This window comes from Maniola jurtina, chromosome 12 (genome assembly GCF_905333055.1).
Source record: "Maniola jurtina chromosome 12, ilManJurt1.1, whole genome shotgun sequence".
NCBI classification, from domain to species: domain Eukaryota; kingdom Metazoa; phylum Arthropoda; class Insecta; order Lepidoptera; family Nymphalidae; genus Maniola; species Maniola jurtina.
The window spans coordinates 7,140,838-7,156,400 of NC_060040.1; the positions used below are offsets into that span (position 1 = coordinate 7,140,838).

At 36.2% G+C, this 15,563-nt stretch overlaps 1 protein-coding gene across 1 annotated transcript; it reads left to right on the forward strand.

Moving 5' to 3' along the window:
- The first annotated feature begins 1,599 nt into the window (after nucleotides 1–1,599).
- On the forward strand, nucleotides 1,600–10,317 carry LOC123870403 (PRADC1-like protein). The gene is made up of 5 exons (XM_045913692.1): nucleotides 1,600–1,739; nucleotides 1,819–1,955; nucleotides 2,483–2,598; nucleotides 3,652–3,777; nucleotides 9,939–10,317. The coding sequence occupies exons 1-5, from the start codon at nucleotides 1,658–1,660 to the stop codon at nucleotides 10,108–10,110; spliced, it is 633 nt and encodes a 210-aa protein (XP_045769648.1). The 5' UTR covers nucleotides 1,600–1,657; the 3' UTR covers nucleotides 10,111–10,317.
- Nucleotides 10,318–15,563: the final 5,246 nt, after the last annotated feature.

Here is a 15,563-nt window from a genome sequence, read left to right on the forward strand (position 1 = left end):
ATTGCTTCTGTCAATATCTTCTAGACTTATTTGGAGTTTAGCGGTGATTTACCTTTTATGCAGAAATAAAATATTGCCAGCATAAGGGGCAAGCGATGGGTCTGCCCGCGAAATTCAAATTTTACTTTTGTTTTTCGCAATTTGTGAACTAATACGATAATATTATAGGCTTATGGCACTTTAATTGCGGCAATAGCAGCATCATTCTCACAGGTTTATATAAAAATCTTTACTTGAAAGGATCCAGTTTAAGAAATTAGTTCTAGTATCGACTGTAACTCACAAATTAGTTGATACTAGAACTAATTTCTCAAACTGGACCCTTTCAAGTAAAGATTTTTATATAAACCTGTGAGGATGATGCTGCCATTGCCGCAATTAAAGTGTCATAAGAATACGTTGTCGTATTAGTTTACAAATTGCGAAAAACCAAGTCAAATTTGAATTTCGCGGGCAGACCCGTCGTTTCCTCCATAAATAACAGCATTGATTGATCAGTTGAAATGTTACACGTGGCGCTCACGCTACAATGCTAAATGTACACGTGGTTGAAATTAATTGGGTGTTGTTACATGTACCTATAAGTACGAACTATACTCGTGGACTATTATTTTGCCGGCAACTAACATAATATTGAACAGCGACTAATAACGGCGACTTTATACACAGTTTTGGCCACGCGCCAAGAGAGCCTTGTCGGACTGTACCTAACCTCTGCCTCTATACAACAATTATTCTTATTCTTATTTTTGTTGGCTTTTAGTAGTGCCACACCAGCACAATAATATAATCCTGTGATATAATCCTACTACCTACTTTAGTTTTAGTTACTAAATCCTGCTTCTAGAAGCACAATGCACTTCGCCAATGATGCGCGTAAGTAGATAGGTATATACCTACCAGTCTTATAATATCTCTTATGCTGCGTACAGACCGGCCAAACGAACGCCAACGAACGGGTTTCGTTGACCTTCGTTGCTGCAATCTGGACGGCTTAGCGAATGCCAACGATCGCTCGTTGGCGTGTGCCGGCGATCCGAAGCGTGGCGGTAACATCAAAGAAATCGAGCTATTTGATCGAACTCTGTTTGGACGGTCGCCGAAGGCCAACGAACGAACGCTCAGTTGAAGCAAGAGTGCGTAGCGTGTAGACGTCCAATTTGATAATTACTTGGATATTTCTTATCGTTTATTTTTTCTTGTTCTTGCTAACTCGTTTTGGTATATAAAACTAGCAATTACAATGATGTCGTCGTCGACCATGATTAAATTGCGAATGAAAGAGAAAAGAACCGGAATCAAGTGCCAACGAACGTTCGTTCGAGCACTAAATGTATTTGGACGTATTAACGAACTCCAACGAGCGTGCGGAAGCCAATGCTAGCGAACGATAAATATCCATCGTTGGGCGTTCGTTGGGCCGGTCTGTACGCAGCTTTAGATGGTCGCGTAATGGTCGCGTAGAATGAAAGAGCCACAAAGGGAACAGCTGTTTAAAAATTGAATTGATTTGAGCTGCTGATTTTGACTTTTGTTTGATGTTTGTTTGGCATTGACCACAGACACATACATTGACGTGGGCAAGACAGACATTGACAACCAACATTTAACATACTACATATCACACGATAATAAATAATAATTATTCACATCAAAAATGTTTTCCAATGTTGTAAATTATTTATTACAAAATATATGCTTTCTTCTTCTTATATGCACCATATCAGTTTCGCCTGGAGGTAGGTACATAACATTTTATTTCATTAATTTTTTTATTAATGCGAATGCAATGGAGTTAATAGCAGTGACATTTTGCAGCTAATGATTTGCATTTCCACGACGGTTCATCAACGGCAGATATCATTGCAGGAGACGTGTTTTTTGAGATAATAGACCCTCCAGAGCTTAGGTATTCTTACCGTATAAGGCCTGCAAAGGATTTTGGCGCGGCTTTTGTAAGTACCTACCGTAAACTTAGTAGTTGCCGGTCTTTCTGGCGCACTAGTAAGCGCTGTGGTCTTATAAGTGGGAGGTTCCGAGTTCGATTCCCGGCAGGAGTTGGTAATTTGAAAATTTCTGATCTGGTCTGGTGGGAGGCTTCGGCCGTGGCTAAATACCACCCTACCGGCAAAGCCGTACTGCCATGCGATTTAGCGTTCCAGTACGATAAGTAGAAACCAAAGGAGTATGGGTTTAATGAAAACTGCCATACTCCTTTCAGGTAAGCGTGCTTCCATCTTAGACTGCATCATCACTTACCATCAGGTAAGATTGCAAGGACTAACTTGAATCTGAATAAAAAAATATGAAATCGGCATTGCTAGCCTAGCCCAAGCCTGGCCGAGATCTGTTTTTGTATAATGTTGTACACCTCATGTTCAAATAGGACTAATAATTTTTTGTATTCACTATACCAGATAAGTAAATAATTGTAATCCAATTGAAATATATAAAATTTATCAAACATATTTCTCTTTTGCAGAATGGAAGCATTAGTTTTGAAAAAGCCCGCTTAGTTCCGACAATACCTTTTCATAGTTGTTCAGATATTAAAAACCAAGATGAAATCTTTGGCAACATTGCATTATCTGAGAGAGGGTAAGTTACAGTTCATTTTACATAAAAAGACTTCTGACCCTGTATATATTTTTATATCTAGTCTATATATTCTTTTTATAAATTCCTGTTTATTATAAAATTCACAATCAATCAAAATCTAACTTGCTTTCAAAAAGTTTAAGGAGACCTCTTAAGGTATGCTCTTAAAAAGCACAATTATTACATGAGAGAAGATTAGTAAATGATCATGAAATCAAATGTTTGAAAAGAGCAACCACCAAATTTCTTTCAAAAGAAAAGGTATTCCGTACCAATGGTAAATGCCTGTGAATTTGACAATTCAAAAGTACAATATAAAAGTTTGTTTGAATAAAAATATTTCTATTTCTATCTATTCAGTGAGCAAATTAATGTATCTATTTGGTGGTAGAAAGTGAGGGACAGCAGTGAAAGTGTCCAATATGACATGTATAGTGTTTTTTCAGTCAACCTTTCTTTTTGTGGGCTGTAGGTGAAAATAGATCTTCCTTTCCAGATTGCTTTTTAATGTGATGCCAACTTTAGTAGTTCATCATCATTATTATCATCTCAACCCATCACCGGCCCACAACTGACCATGGGTCTCCTCAGAATGATAAATGTTTAGGCCGTAGTCCACCATGCGAGCCATTGACATTCATTGAGAACATTATGGGAAACTAAAGTATTCAGTTTTCCTCACAATGTTTTTCTTCATAGTTAAAGCTAATAATTTAGTTATAAGTAACTCTGAAAGTAGAAAAAAGAGCGAAAAGAGGGAGAGAAATGAATCAAACCCTAGATTCTCTGAATAGGAGGCTGAAGTCTTACTACTATGAGTATAGCGTATGACTGATTATGAGTAGACTCCTGAGGTAGTGGAGTGGAGCAAGAGGGGTGACAGTTGTCACAAGTTGAGGAATCGCTGAGCTATCGAATCACGTCATCACACTCCGCACCACTCCACCATCACAGGAACCCACGAAGTTACGAATTATGCCGGTACCTATCACCGCTTTACTAGTTATGTTAGTTAAATTCTCCAAATAAAATTGGTTTTGTGCTTCATTTCAGAGAATGTTCCTTTGTGTATAAGACAATGAAGGCACAGTTGGCTGGAGCACAGGCAATTATCATAACAGAGACTGTTGACAAATGGGATGATGCATTAGACCACCTTATAGAAATGGTGGATGACAAGTAAGTCCAATCTAATCCAACGAGAAACCCAAACATTAATCCCCCGTAATCTACCAAAACATATAAAATCGCATAATCTCATAATTGTGCATTGTGCAGTCTACATCTCCTGAGGATGTCTGAGTGAAACATATTTATGTTGAACACATTCAAGAAGATTCCAGAAGATTTGTGTGGTGTTGTGTTGGTGGCATGTATCGCTTGCTTTTCCCAATTCTTTAGAAGTGATAGGATTTGTAGTGCATATCACATGCTGCACGTTGTACCATACAGATTTGTCTGTCTCGGTGGATTATAGCAATTTAAGGTTTAGCTTTCATTATTAAACACAAAGAAGCAGCGTCAACGTTTATCTTGAAATGAGGACATTTTAAAGCTGTTAACCTTAAGATAGCCGCAGCATATCTATATCTATACTCTATACTTACTAATGTTGGCAACACCTCGTTCTCACGTTCTGTGTTGCTTGGTGTTGGTGGTTATGCTGTGGTCGTGACGTCAGAGCCCCCTCCATCGAGACGAAAAAGATGGCGCTAGGGCGAGGACGTGGCGTGGAACGACAAGCTTCAGTTGCTGTTTGCGCTCCGACCGATTTACATTGCATTATACGGGTTGATTTTACTATCTGAGAGTTTAATTGTTAACATCAGAAGTGTGTAGTAACTTACGCTTTGAGGAAAAATCGGTCGAAACGCAAACGTACTTTTCCACCTAGAGGTCTTCAAGTGCCAGGACACCGTCGGCCGCGATGGAAACGTAATAAGGTATCTCGTAAAGATACCGAAACTGTGAGTACTTTGAATAATTATTAAAGATTAAGTGAATATGGTTTAAATTACTAAATCGTATTCTCAAACTTTTGTATAGTCAGGTGAGATAATTCGTTACTAAACTAAGTTGAAGGTATCAGCTAAAAGTCTGGCACAATTTAATATTGCGTACAGTCTATAAGTGGTCCTCGTGGGAATAGTGATCGGTAAACGAAATTGTCTTTTAGTTCCAAATTCAAAGGAATATGTTTTTTAAAATGGTTAACTTTTAGTTTGTTCGAATTTTATTTTGGAACTAAATGTTAAATTCACGTTTGTCTCAACTTTTTTTCGAACAAAATATTATTTAAATTATAGTGGGTCAATTATTATAGTAGCATCAGTAATATACGTCCTTAGAAGATAATAATTTAAAAACGTGTGACGATTGAGCTAGTTATTTACATAGAAGTTTTTATAATAAAAATATTAAACATGTGGGTAGTATACGTGACGAACAAGTTAAAATGTTATAGTGGTAGTGGTAAAAGTAATCGAAGAATGTCTTAGGTGAAATGTTAGCTCAGATATAAATCATGATAACCAATCCCGAACTCGTATACTGAAATGAAATGAAATTTATTTATTTGCTGAATATCAGTTGTTGAGTTCAAAATTATAACTAAGTAGCGACCTTCATATTCTACTTCATAAGCATGCAAATATTTAATACTCATCAGGAATAATCCGTACAAATAATCCTGATGAGACCAAAAAGTGAATTAATTTCTATGGTAACATGTCTCTTAATTAAATGTCAATATTAATGTTATAATAATAAGTTATTATATTAATTGTAAGTAAATTTTACATAATATATGGGGTTAAAAAGTGTATATTTTTGATACATGTCACGAGGCGTTTATGGATACCGGAAGTAGTTGTCCGCGCATATCAAAATCGTTAGTAAAGGGATTTCAGTTTAAAAACATTTATTTATCAATAAAGAGCATAACAGTCTTTTAGATATCAGGAATTACAGCTATTTACATTTACAATGGTAGGTACTTACGCACATGATATCAAGTATCCATTTTAGTACTTCATATTATCTACATTGAATAATTGTGTGGGTAAGTAATAACATCCATACGTTTATAATACTAGTTTTTAGGGAAGTTTTCGTAATTGTTCTTCTTTTAAAGCATAATTGGGAGTGTATATATCCTGTTATTATTTTCCTGATAGGAATACAAGTTTGAAGCGCATACGAGTGACTTATATTTAGAATTTTCGTATCTTTATAGAGGTAATTCTTTATTCTTTCTTTATTTGCATTCATGTCTTACATCATAAATAAAAAAATATCATAATATTACAACATGAAGCCCCGTTGGGGCGTTGCAAAGTAAAACATATGTAAATAATCAAAGGTAATATTACAATTCTTATGAAATATGAAATATGAATAGCAAAAATTATGAATTAATTATATGGTCATTAAATAAAAATAAAATAAAAAGGTCACATATAAATAAAGATTATGGGAGTTTTCAAATTATGTCCTATTATAACTAATCAGACTTTAAAAAAAGTACTTACAAATAAAAAGTGGTTAACAAAGTTATTACAATCTTCTTATATCGTATTATCATATTATTGAGGTATATTCATTCAATAGTTCATGCACACTGTAGTAACATTTTTGGATTAGCCATTTTTTTTAGTTTTGTTTAAATATTGTTTCTTTTGTTTCATCTATTATTATTGCTATACAGGTTATTTAAATCAGTAAATATTTAAAAAAGAGCCTTTGTTGCAGTTTTAAATAAGTACTGTACAGGTTTACCTTAGTGCTACCTAAGTAAATAATTAATTAGATAGATAATAACTTTAAATTATTACAGTAAAGATTATTTACATATGAAGTTTAAGTTTTATTTTTTATATTCTGCGTGCTCATCGACATAGGCATCCCCTTTTCGATATACTATTCAATATACAATAGAATAGAATAGACTAGACTAGAATAGAATATGATATAATAATTCAAGTAAACTTTTACAAATGCTTTTGAATCGTCAAAATAATTTACCATGCATTACAATATGATGTTTGACTAGATCGTTATAATATTAGGGCGTACTTTTGGCATACAAGATGAATAATTTTACGTAAGGTTTCTATTTAAAGATAAAGCTGAATTTTTTTGTTGATACAAGGGTTTTTAGCAGAATTACAAAAGGGTAATAAAAAAAAAATGTGTTAACATTCCTTTTGATTCAATTGCGTTAAGCGAATTTATTTTTACGTTATAGGTATGTACCTATTGGGTACTAGGGAGTAATAACTTGCTTGGACGGAATGTAACAGAGTGATCCGATTTGGTTTATCCCCGAGAAAAGTAATGTAGTAGTAGTAGACTCGTATACACATTGACCTCTGAAAGCATTTTAGCTATTTTTTGTCCATCCAAACAGAGAACCGTTTTGTATACATGTACAAGTCGATTAGATTGAACTAGAACGAAGGTAAAAGGATTGTACATTATATTTTAATAAAATAGACACAGACAGACTAGTAACGATGAAAGTAATATTTCTCTTCAGAGTTAGAACTATTGCCTGTAGTCTGTTCAATTCAAAAATTTGTTGCATTTGATGTGTACCTGCTTCAAAAACAAATAATAATTACGGATTGTGGTGTGTATAGTATGATAATGAAGCTTTATTTAGTTTGTAAAGTCATAGTATATCATTAATAATGCAAATTAGAATAATATTTAAAAAAAAAATAACTATGATTTATGTTGGTAGTTAATACCTAATATTACAAATTTGGGTAAAAGCTTCACATTTGCGTTGAACAAAGAAATATTCTTGTCCGGATAGCTAAGTGGGTATTATTAACTTGAGAGGGTAGACAAATGCAACATTTTTATGCTCTCAGCTGCAATTCTGTGCTATAATCAGGACAGGCCGAAAATAATAAAGAGTGACAGTAAGAGTATATTGTGCGAATAGAAATATTCGATAGCATACAGTGGCAGTAGATGAATTCCCTGCGTGAATGGACAGATGAATGAGTTAAAAAGAAAGTCTTGGTTTTGGCAGTGGCATGCATCGGTGTCGCTCATAATCCATGACTCTCTGTTTATCATTTTTAGTTAACCTAATAATTATTTGAGATAGCGTAATTAATATTTGCATATATGGAATATGAAATACCAATTATTATTATTGTTTGATACTAGAGTAATTCATGAATTAAAATAGTTTGTGGGTTATAAGATTATATTTGGTGACCAACCCTCGTAATTAATAATGCAGTGAACTAGTGAAATCATTAATATAATTGCAGTTAAGATATTGATTAGTTTAAAAAGTGATAGTTTTAGTATGATAATAATTATTTAAAGTTAACTTTGATAGCACCAGCTTTACAATCAAATGATCCGTTTATAATAATAAATCATTGATAGTTAAAATAAAATGGATGAGATCAAATATGATTGTATGCACCGGTGATCCCTTGCGTGGATGCGCGGTAGATAAAGATAGTGTGGTGATTGCATACGTGGATGAATAGTGTCGGAGCACTGTGTGGGTGCACGATGCTATGGCATTGAGTATGTGTTCAGAATTTAGTAAAGAATTTTGAGATTTAGTAAAGAGGTATGATCTGATTTTAATCGTGAGTGCTAATGCATTGCTTCTTTAAAGAATATTCATGGAGTATTAAAAACCGTGTTGGCAAGGCTACCTTGTGTATTATGTTGAGTAATCTATTTAAAATTAAGTATGTATAGCAACATAATTGATACAGCGAGCCGTGATAAAATTTTGGAAGATTAATTAGTTGGAATATTGCACCATGGATATAAGATATCACACTGGGATACGAAGCTTGAACTTTGATAAAATATTCGAAAGATAATTGGGAATATTGTACCATGAATATAAAATATCACATTGGAATACGATGCTTAAACTTGAAGGCGAACTTGGTACGCTTAAGTGAGTGAAATGCTCTTTAAGTGCAAGTGGTCTTCAAGTGATCTTCTACGATGCTTGACCTTGATGGCGAACTTGGTACGCTTAAGTGAGTGAAATGCTCTTTAAGTGCAAGTAGTCTTCAAGTGGTCTTCTATAATGCTTAGAACTTGATGGCGAACTTGGTACGCTTAAGTGAGTGAAATGCTCTTTAAGTGCAAGTGGTCTTCAAGTGGTCTTCTATGATGCTTGGAACTTGAAGGTGAACTTGGTACGCTTAAGTGAGTGAAATGCTCTTTAAGTGCAAGTGGTCTTCAAGTGGTCTTCTATGATGCTTGGAACTTGAAGGTGAACTTGGTACACTTAAGTGAGCGAAATGTTCTTTAAGTGCAAGTGATCTTCAAGTGGTCTTCACCAACTTGGTACGCTTAAGTGAGCGAAATGTTCTTTAAGTGCAAGTGGTCTTGACCAACTTGCTGCATTTAAGTGAGCGAAACGCTCTTTAAGTGCGGTTGGTTTTCAACTACGACAAATCTGGTCCCCTAAGTGTGGCAAAGTCCCTTTAGATGCGGTTGTTTTGTTCTTTAAATTGAAAGCTGTTGTTGTGATGAGTGATAACGAATGGACAATATTCCTGGATCTTACGAGTACATAGTGGAGGTGTCTTGTTAAGTTGCGAGCTGTCGTATGATTGTGAAGTGATAAGTGACAATGAATGGGCAATATTCCTTAGGAAGTTAGGAAGGATCCTTACAAGTAGGTAATGTGAATCAGGTGTTAACGGTTGTTTATTTTGCAGTAATTTTATCCCGACTCGTGGGGTGCCCGGGGCGGGCACCATGCAGCATGGCCGTGTTGGCAACACCTCGTTCTCACGTTCTGTGTTGCTTGGTGTTGGTGGTTATGCTGTGGTCGTGACGTCAGAGCCCCCTCCATCGAGACGAAAAAGATGGCGCTAGGGCGAGGACGTGGCGTGGAACGACAAGCTTCAGTTGCTGTTTGCGCTCCGACCGATTTACATTGCATTATACGGGTTGATTTTACTATCTGAGAGTTTAATTGTTAACACTAATAAATAAAATTGAAGTGTCTGTCTGTTTGAACGGGAAAATCTTCGGAATGGCTGGACCTATTTTGACGGGAATTTCACAGACAAGTAGAGAATTAACCAAGGTGTAACATAGGCTACTTTATTAACCGACTTTAAAAATGGAGGAGTTGTGTTTTTCATACTGTGCACTGATATCTCCGAGATTTCTGAACTGATTTGGGTAATTTTTTTTTTAATCAACAGAGGAACTTTTCGACATTGTTCCATATAAAATTTAGATTCCATCTCCTCAATCCTAATGCTGAAAGGGATCTGACCAATCCACGGGCATCGTCTAGTATTACAATAAATTATGATGTATTTTTCCAGAATGGAGGTAGATGTTAATATACCGGCTGCATTCCTTTTGGGACGAAGTGGTGCGACCATACTGAGAACACTAAAGAGGCTACACAAGAAGTATGCTATTATTAATTTGCCTATCAACATGACACATGTTCCAATAGGCAGGATGAACCAACCTCCATGGATATCATGGTAACAGGATTAAAATGAGAGCAAATGTCTTTGTAAAATAAGTCTTCTCTTCCTGTAGGGTACAATTAAGCTGAGACCACAACACTGCGATGCGACGTCGGGTCGTAACAATCTACGACGTCGCACAATGCACTGATCTTTCCGATACGGTGCCGCACCGTACCAATGTGGGGCGTGCGGCCTCTTCTAATGCTGGCAGCTGCGAAGAAAACATTGCACTTTTTTTTCTTTTTTTTTTCTCGTCTGGCTTTACAAAGATTAGCCAATGTCAAGTTTGTAGTTATTTACAAGTTAGGGAAACTATATAAGTATAGACTTCGTCTGTGCCAGCGCTCGCACAGACGAAGTCCCTCATTGCACTTTGCAGCTGCCACTTAGAACACCATTTGAATTCGGAACGATTTGAAAATCCTGCTGGCCACATTCACTCTAGACATATCAAGACCGAAACACCTCGGTCGAGCATCAAGTTCCGGCCCTCGTTTTCCACCAAGCTCCGGCCCTCGTTTTCCACCATAGTTCTAAATGTAAAAGACGGCACATGTTGTAAATACGGCCCATGTAATATATATTGGAAATATACAATGTAAATGTGGGAGCGGTCCCTGTATTTGTGCACCACGCCACACCAACTTGCGATGCAAAGACGTATTCCCGTTCAGTCAGTGTCTTTTCAGTTTATGCGCCAAGTACTTTCTTTTTTGTTGTCGTAAGCGATGAAATTTTTGCGATGTAGCGTCATTTTTGCGATGCGATGTCGCACTGCAGTGTTGTGGCCTCGTCCTTAGCTATTCTGTGCCTATGGATAGTTCCTACACTATCTATAGGTACAGAACTTTTGAGTCACGTTAAGATCCGTTTCCGTCGTGCGTTACGTTTGCCTCAGGCTTTAGTTGATAATAAAGTTTTTAATTTATATTATGTTCCTTGTTATGTGATGACATTATTAATTTAATTATACATAATCCTGAAATGTATTGCTCAAAAGAATTGATGTCCAAAGCAAAATAAAAAGGTGGGCTGAAATTTTCTGTAACACACTTCTTGGAAGAATTCTAATCCATATTAATGCAGCCTAAAATACGAAATATGAAAGTGAAAAAAAAGAAAATATAAATACGAAAGTGTGTGTGTCTGTCTGCTAGCTTTTCACGGCCCATCCGTTTAACCATTTTGAAGGATTCATAAATAGCTTGCATCGCGGTCTACTTTTGGTCCCGGAACATCAAACAGTTCGCGCAAGATTTTCCAAATACCTAAATCCACATGGACGAAATTGCGGGCGTCATCTACTTGGTGAGTAGATAGCTTGCATCCTGGAGACAGGCTGAGATCTATAGAACGCACTTTGACTTTTCTAAGACTTGAGACTCGCTTTGAGATCGTTATACCTTATCTCTCTACGTCTCTCCCAATGCTTTCCTTTCATCTGTCTCGTTTTAACTGAAACTTAAGTCTAAGCAATCTCAAAGTGCGTTCAATTGATTTCAACCATAGATTACTTTTTATTTCGGAAAATCAAAGAGTGTCACCGAGATTTTTTAAACCTAAATCCGCGCGGATGCAGCGCCATCTAGTAATATTGCGCATCGAACTTTAGAAAAAGATTTTGGCTTCGTAGAGCATTGTCCCTATGTGATGTTACCCATCCCATACCTATGTGATGTTTGGTCAACTCAACGGCAAAGAGTATGCTCTATGAAACCGTTATCTCTTTCTAAAGTTCGGTGTGCAATATTTTACGCCGGGTACTGTATTAAAAATTGCGGTTCAGTTTGGTTGTAATGTGCTTTCAGCATAACATTATTTGCTGTCCATGTATGTAATTATGTAAACATCATATCGTGTAGAAATGCTTGCTTCCATTAAATATTAATATATTAAATTTTACACATACTCGTAACTATATTACGTACCAATACTGTATGTATATGATGCTAATCAGTTTCATGTTTCACGTATTAGGACTGATGATCTTGTGCGTAGTAAGCGATTTATCGATCCATTTGATGGTACTAAAGGATGGACGATGGTGTGTGTAAGGCCCTGTATAAAGATAATAGCATAGCATGAATCATCCCTATACCTTACTCTTACGTATTGTAATATGCATTTATGATTTTGGGCATTAACTGTTTGGTTTGATTACATATAAGTTTTGTATTTATATCGAAATATGACCTATCTGTACCCGAGTTTGTAAATAAGCAACCCCTGTATTATAAAACTAACTGTCATTTGTGCATTTCAATCTATACAAATTTATGATATTTTACTCATATAATACGTCTCTAATATTGCTAAGACTGTTATCAGCCTTTAATGTAACAAAATAATTTCTTATTCCTTAGTACAGAAATCTCTGAACTAAATTGACAGATCTTATAATAGTGCCATCCTTTTCACGTTGTACCTTACGGAAAAGGATAGACAGTCTATTTTGGACCTGTCAATTTTGTTTACGACCGAATAGGCACACCAGGGTCGTGGTCGGACCAATAAGGGAGTTGCATTTATTGCATTGATTGTTCATTGTATAATAATAATATTGTCTAGTCAAATAGGTACAAAATAGTTTAGAATGTAATATTTATATGCTTGCGACTTTGCATTTTATTTACAACTAGATGATGCCCGCAACTTCGTCCGCGTGGATTTAGGGGTTTTTTTTTTTAATCCCGTGGGAACTCTTTGAATTTCCGGTATAAAAAGTAGCCTATGTCCTTCCCCGGGATGTAAACTAACTCTGTACCAAATCGGTTCAACTGTTGGCCCATGAAAAGCTAGCAAACAGACACACTTTCGCATTTATAATATTAAGTATGGATAGGCCCTTCCGGCTATTATTCCGGCTAATGTAACAGATATACAGACGGACAGACATATTTTCGCATTTTTAATATTAATGTAGATTCAGAGTGCAGAATTAATTTTTTTTATTACCTAAGCAGCTCGTTTACGTTCTATTGTACCATACTTATTGCGTTCCAGTATACTATGTAAAAATGTAATAAAGGCAAATAGTTGATCTCAATATTATTCATCAAGTACCTATACATAGAAATGTATAATTATATTATATGTTTTGTTTTGTTATCCAAAAAATAAAAAAGTTTTATACCTACATATTGTATTTTATTGTATTTTTAATCCCCTGTCAAGCTGCCGATAACCGCTAACTTGGATAGTTGCAAAGTGCGACGACGGTGATGCATGACAGCAGCAGCATCGCAGAATGTCACACCTATCGTCAAGTCGTCAATGTACATCACACTAATATTATAAAGGAGAAAGTTTGTATGTGTGTGTGTGTGTGTGTGTGTGTGTGTGTATATGTTTGTTACTCCTTCACCCTTCACGCAAAAACTACTGGACGGATTGGGCTGAAATTTAGAATGGAGACAGATAATATCCTAGATTAGCACATAGGCTACTTTTTATCCCGGAAAATCGAAGAGTTCCCACGGGAATTTTAAGAAACCAAAATCCACGTGGGCGAAGCCGCGGGCATCTTCTAGTATTTCATAATTCAGCGACCACGGCCACACCCAAGCTTATTTACTACGTTACCACGCTTATCTAGGATTGCCAGATGCCCCCTATTTCAGGGTATGATAATACAGAACCCCGTAAGTAATTGCGAAAATGAAATACGGAGTAAATAAAGCTCCAATATTTTTGCAAATACAGCCGGAGATGGCGAAACCAAACCCCGTATTGTCCCGTAGAAAAAATATCTTCCTTGTGCGGTAATGCGTGGTACAATACCCGCGAAACAGACTGAGACTGTAAAGGCGGAATTACAAGTAAAATGTAATTTTAAATTAGCACGCAAAAATTTTCATACATGAAGAGCTTTTAAAAGCTTTTTTCAAACAATAAGACGTTTTACAAAAATCTACATAAAAAAGCACTGTCTGCCGTAAAAAAACTAAAACCCGTACTTTTGATGCTGGTAGCCCGTAAATCAAGAAGTGGCAGGTGGCAACCCATAACTCTACGCATACCTAGTTACCACACTACTTACCTCCCTATAATTTTGTAGGACGTAGGTAGTCCAAGCCAATCTAGTATTTCAAGGCAAGAAAAAATTGCTATTTCGCAAATAGATTGTGTTTAATCGCAATAGGTAAATAAGTTATGTACCTACTATTATAAAATACCCGTGATTCAGTAAAAACTGAAATGGCAGATTCGCGTGTTTCCGTCCGTGGATATTATTAAGGTCGCGCAATTTTTACTTACCTAGGTACTTCATAAAAACTGTACTGATTGAATGTTTCTTTTCAATGAAAGAGTAGGTGGTACCTAGAAGTAATTTAAAATGTAGGGACAAGTAGGTACAGAAGCCTATCATAAAAATACAACTATTCATAAAATAGAGATTATGAGTTGGAATAGTGCCCAACTATAGATTCATCTTGTGCCGTCGCACATTATGGCTTATGGACTAAAAACTCGTACCTATGATGGAATGCATTGCCATTAAAGGTGCCCACGCACTCGAACTGAACTGCGCGTCGCGGCAGCGCCCCTCACTATTTACCTTCTTCTAGCACAAGCTTTATGCATAGTATTGTAGGAGAAAGGGGACTATGTCTCATGTTTAAAAGCATCCCTACCCAATATAAATGCGAAAATGTGTTTGTTTGTCTTTCAATCAACTCGCAACAGAGCAGCGGACCGAGTTATTTTTTGCATGGATAGAATATAACTAGTTATAACTTAGTTAAAGACCTGGGGAGTGACATAGGTTACTTTTTATGCCGGAAATTCCAAGAGCTCCCACGGGATTTTTCAAAACCGCGAACGAAGTCACGTGCATCTGATAGTGACGAATAATATAATCCTACTCTATGTGACGAATATTCTGAAATAATCTAACGACGAATCTAACGGTAATCGAATCTGGGAGAGTCCAAGATTAGTATCGACTATCGAGTCACAGTATCACTATGCTACAAGAAAATGTCAACAAAGTTTTCAGCGGTCAGTAGAAATAGGCTCGTGGAAAGCTGGGGCTGCGAAAAGTAGGGTAAAGTTATAAAATATTCAAGTTGACTGTATAGCCGCCATGGAAATTGTAGGACATGTACATACCTAACAAACATTTTGTAAATTGATTGAAGTTTAACATTATGCAGTTAAAAGAGACCTATAGTAAGAGTTATTTATTAGTTATGTAAAATAAGTGTGCGTGTAATTCTGTGGGCGGTTCAATAATAAATAAAATAAAAATAATAAAATGACAGTTAGAGCTAGAACTAACTAAGAATAGGCACCTAATATTATAAAGAATTAACAGAGGTCTCCCCCTTTCTCTTACTTCATACATCGTAGAACCATTCTCATTTGAATATTAAGCAACCAAAGTGGTGATAGCCTAGTGGTTAAGATGTCGACCTCCTAGTCAAGGATTCGATTCCGGGCACGCACCTCTAATTTAGAGTTAGGTAT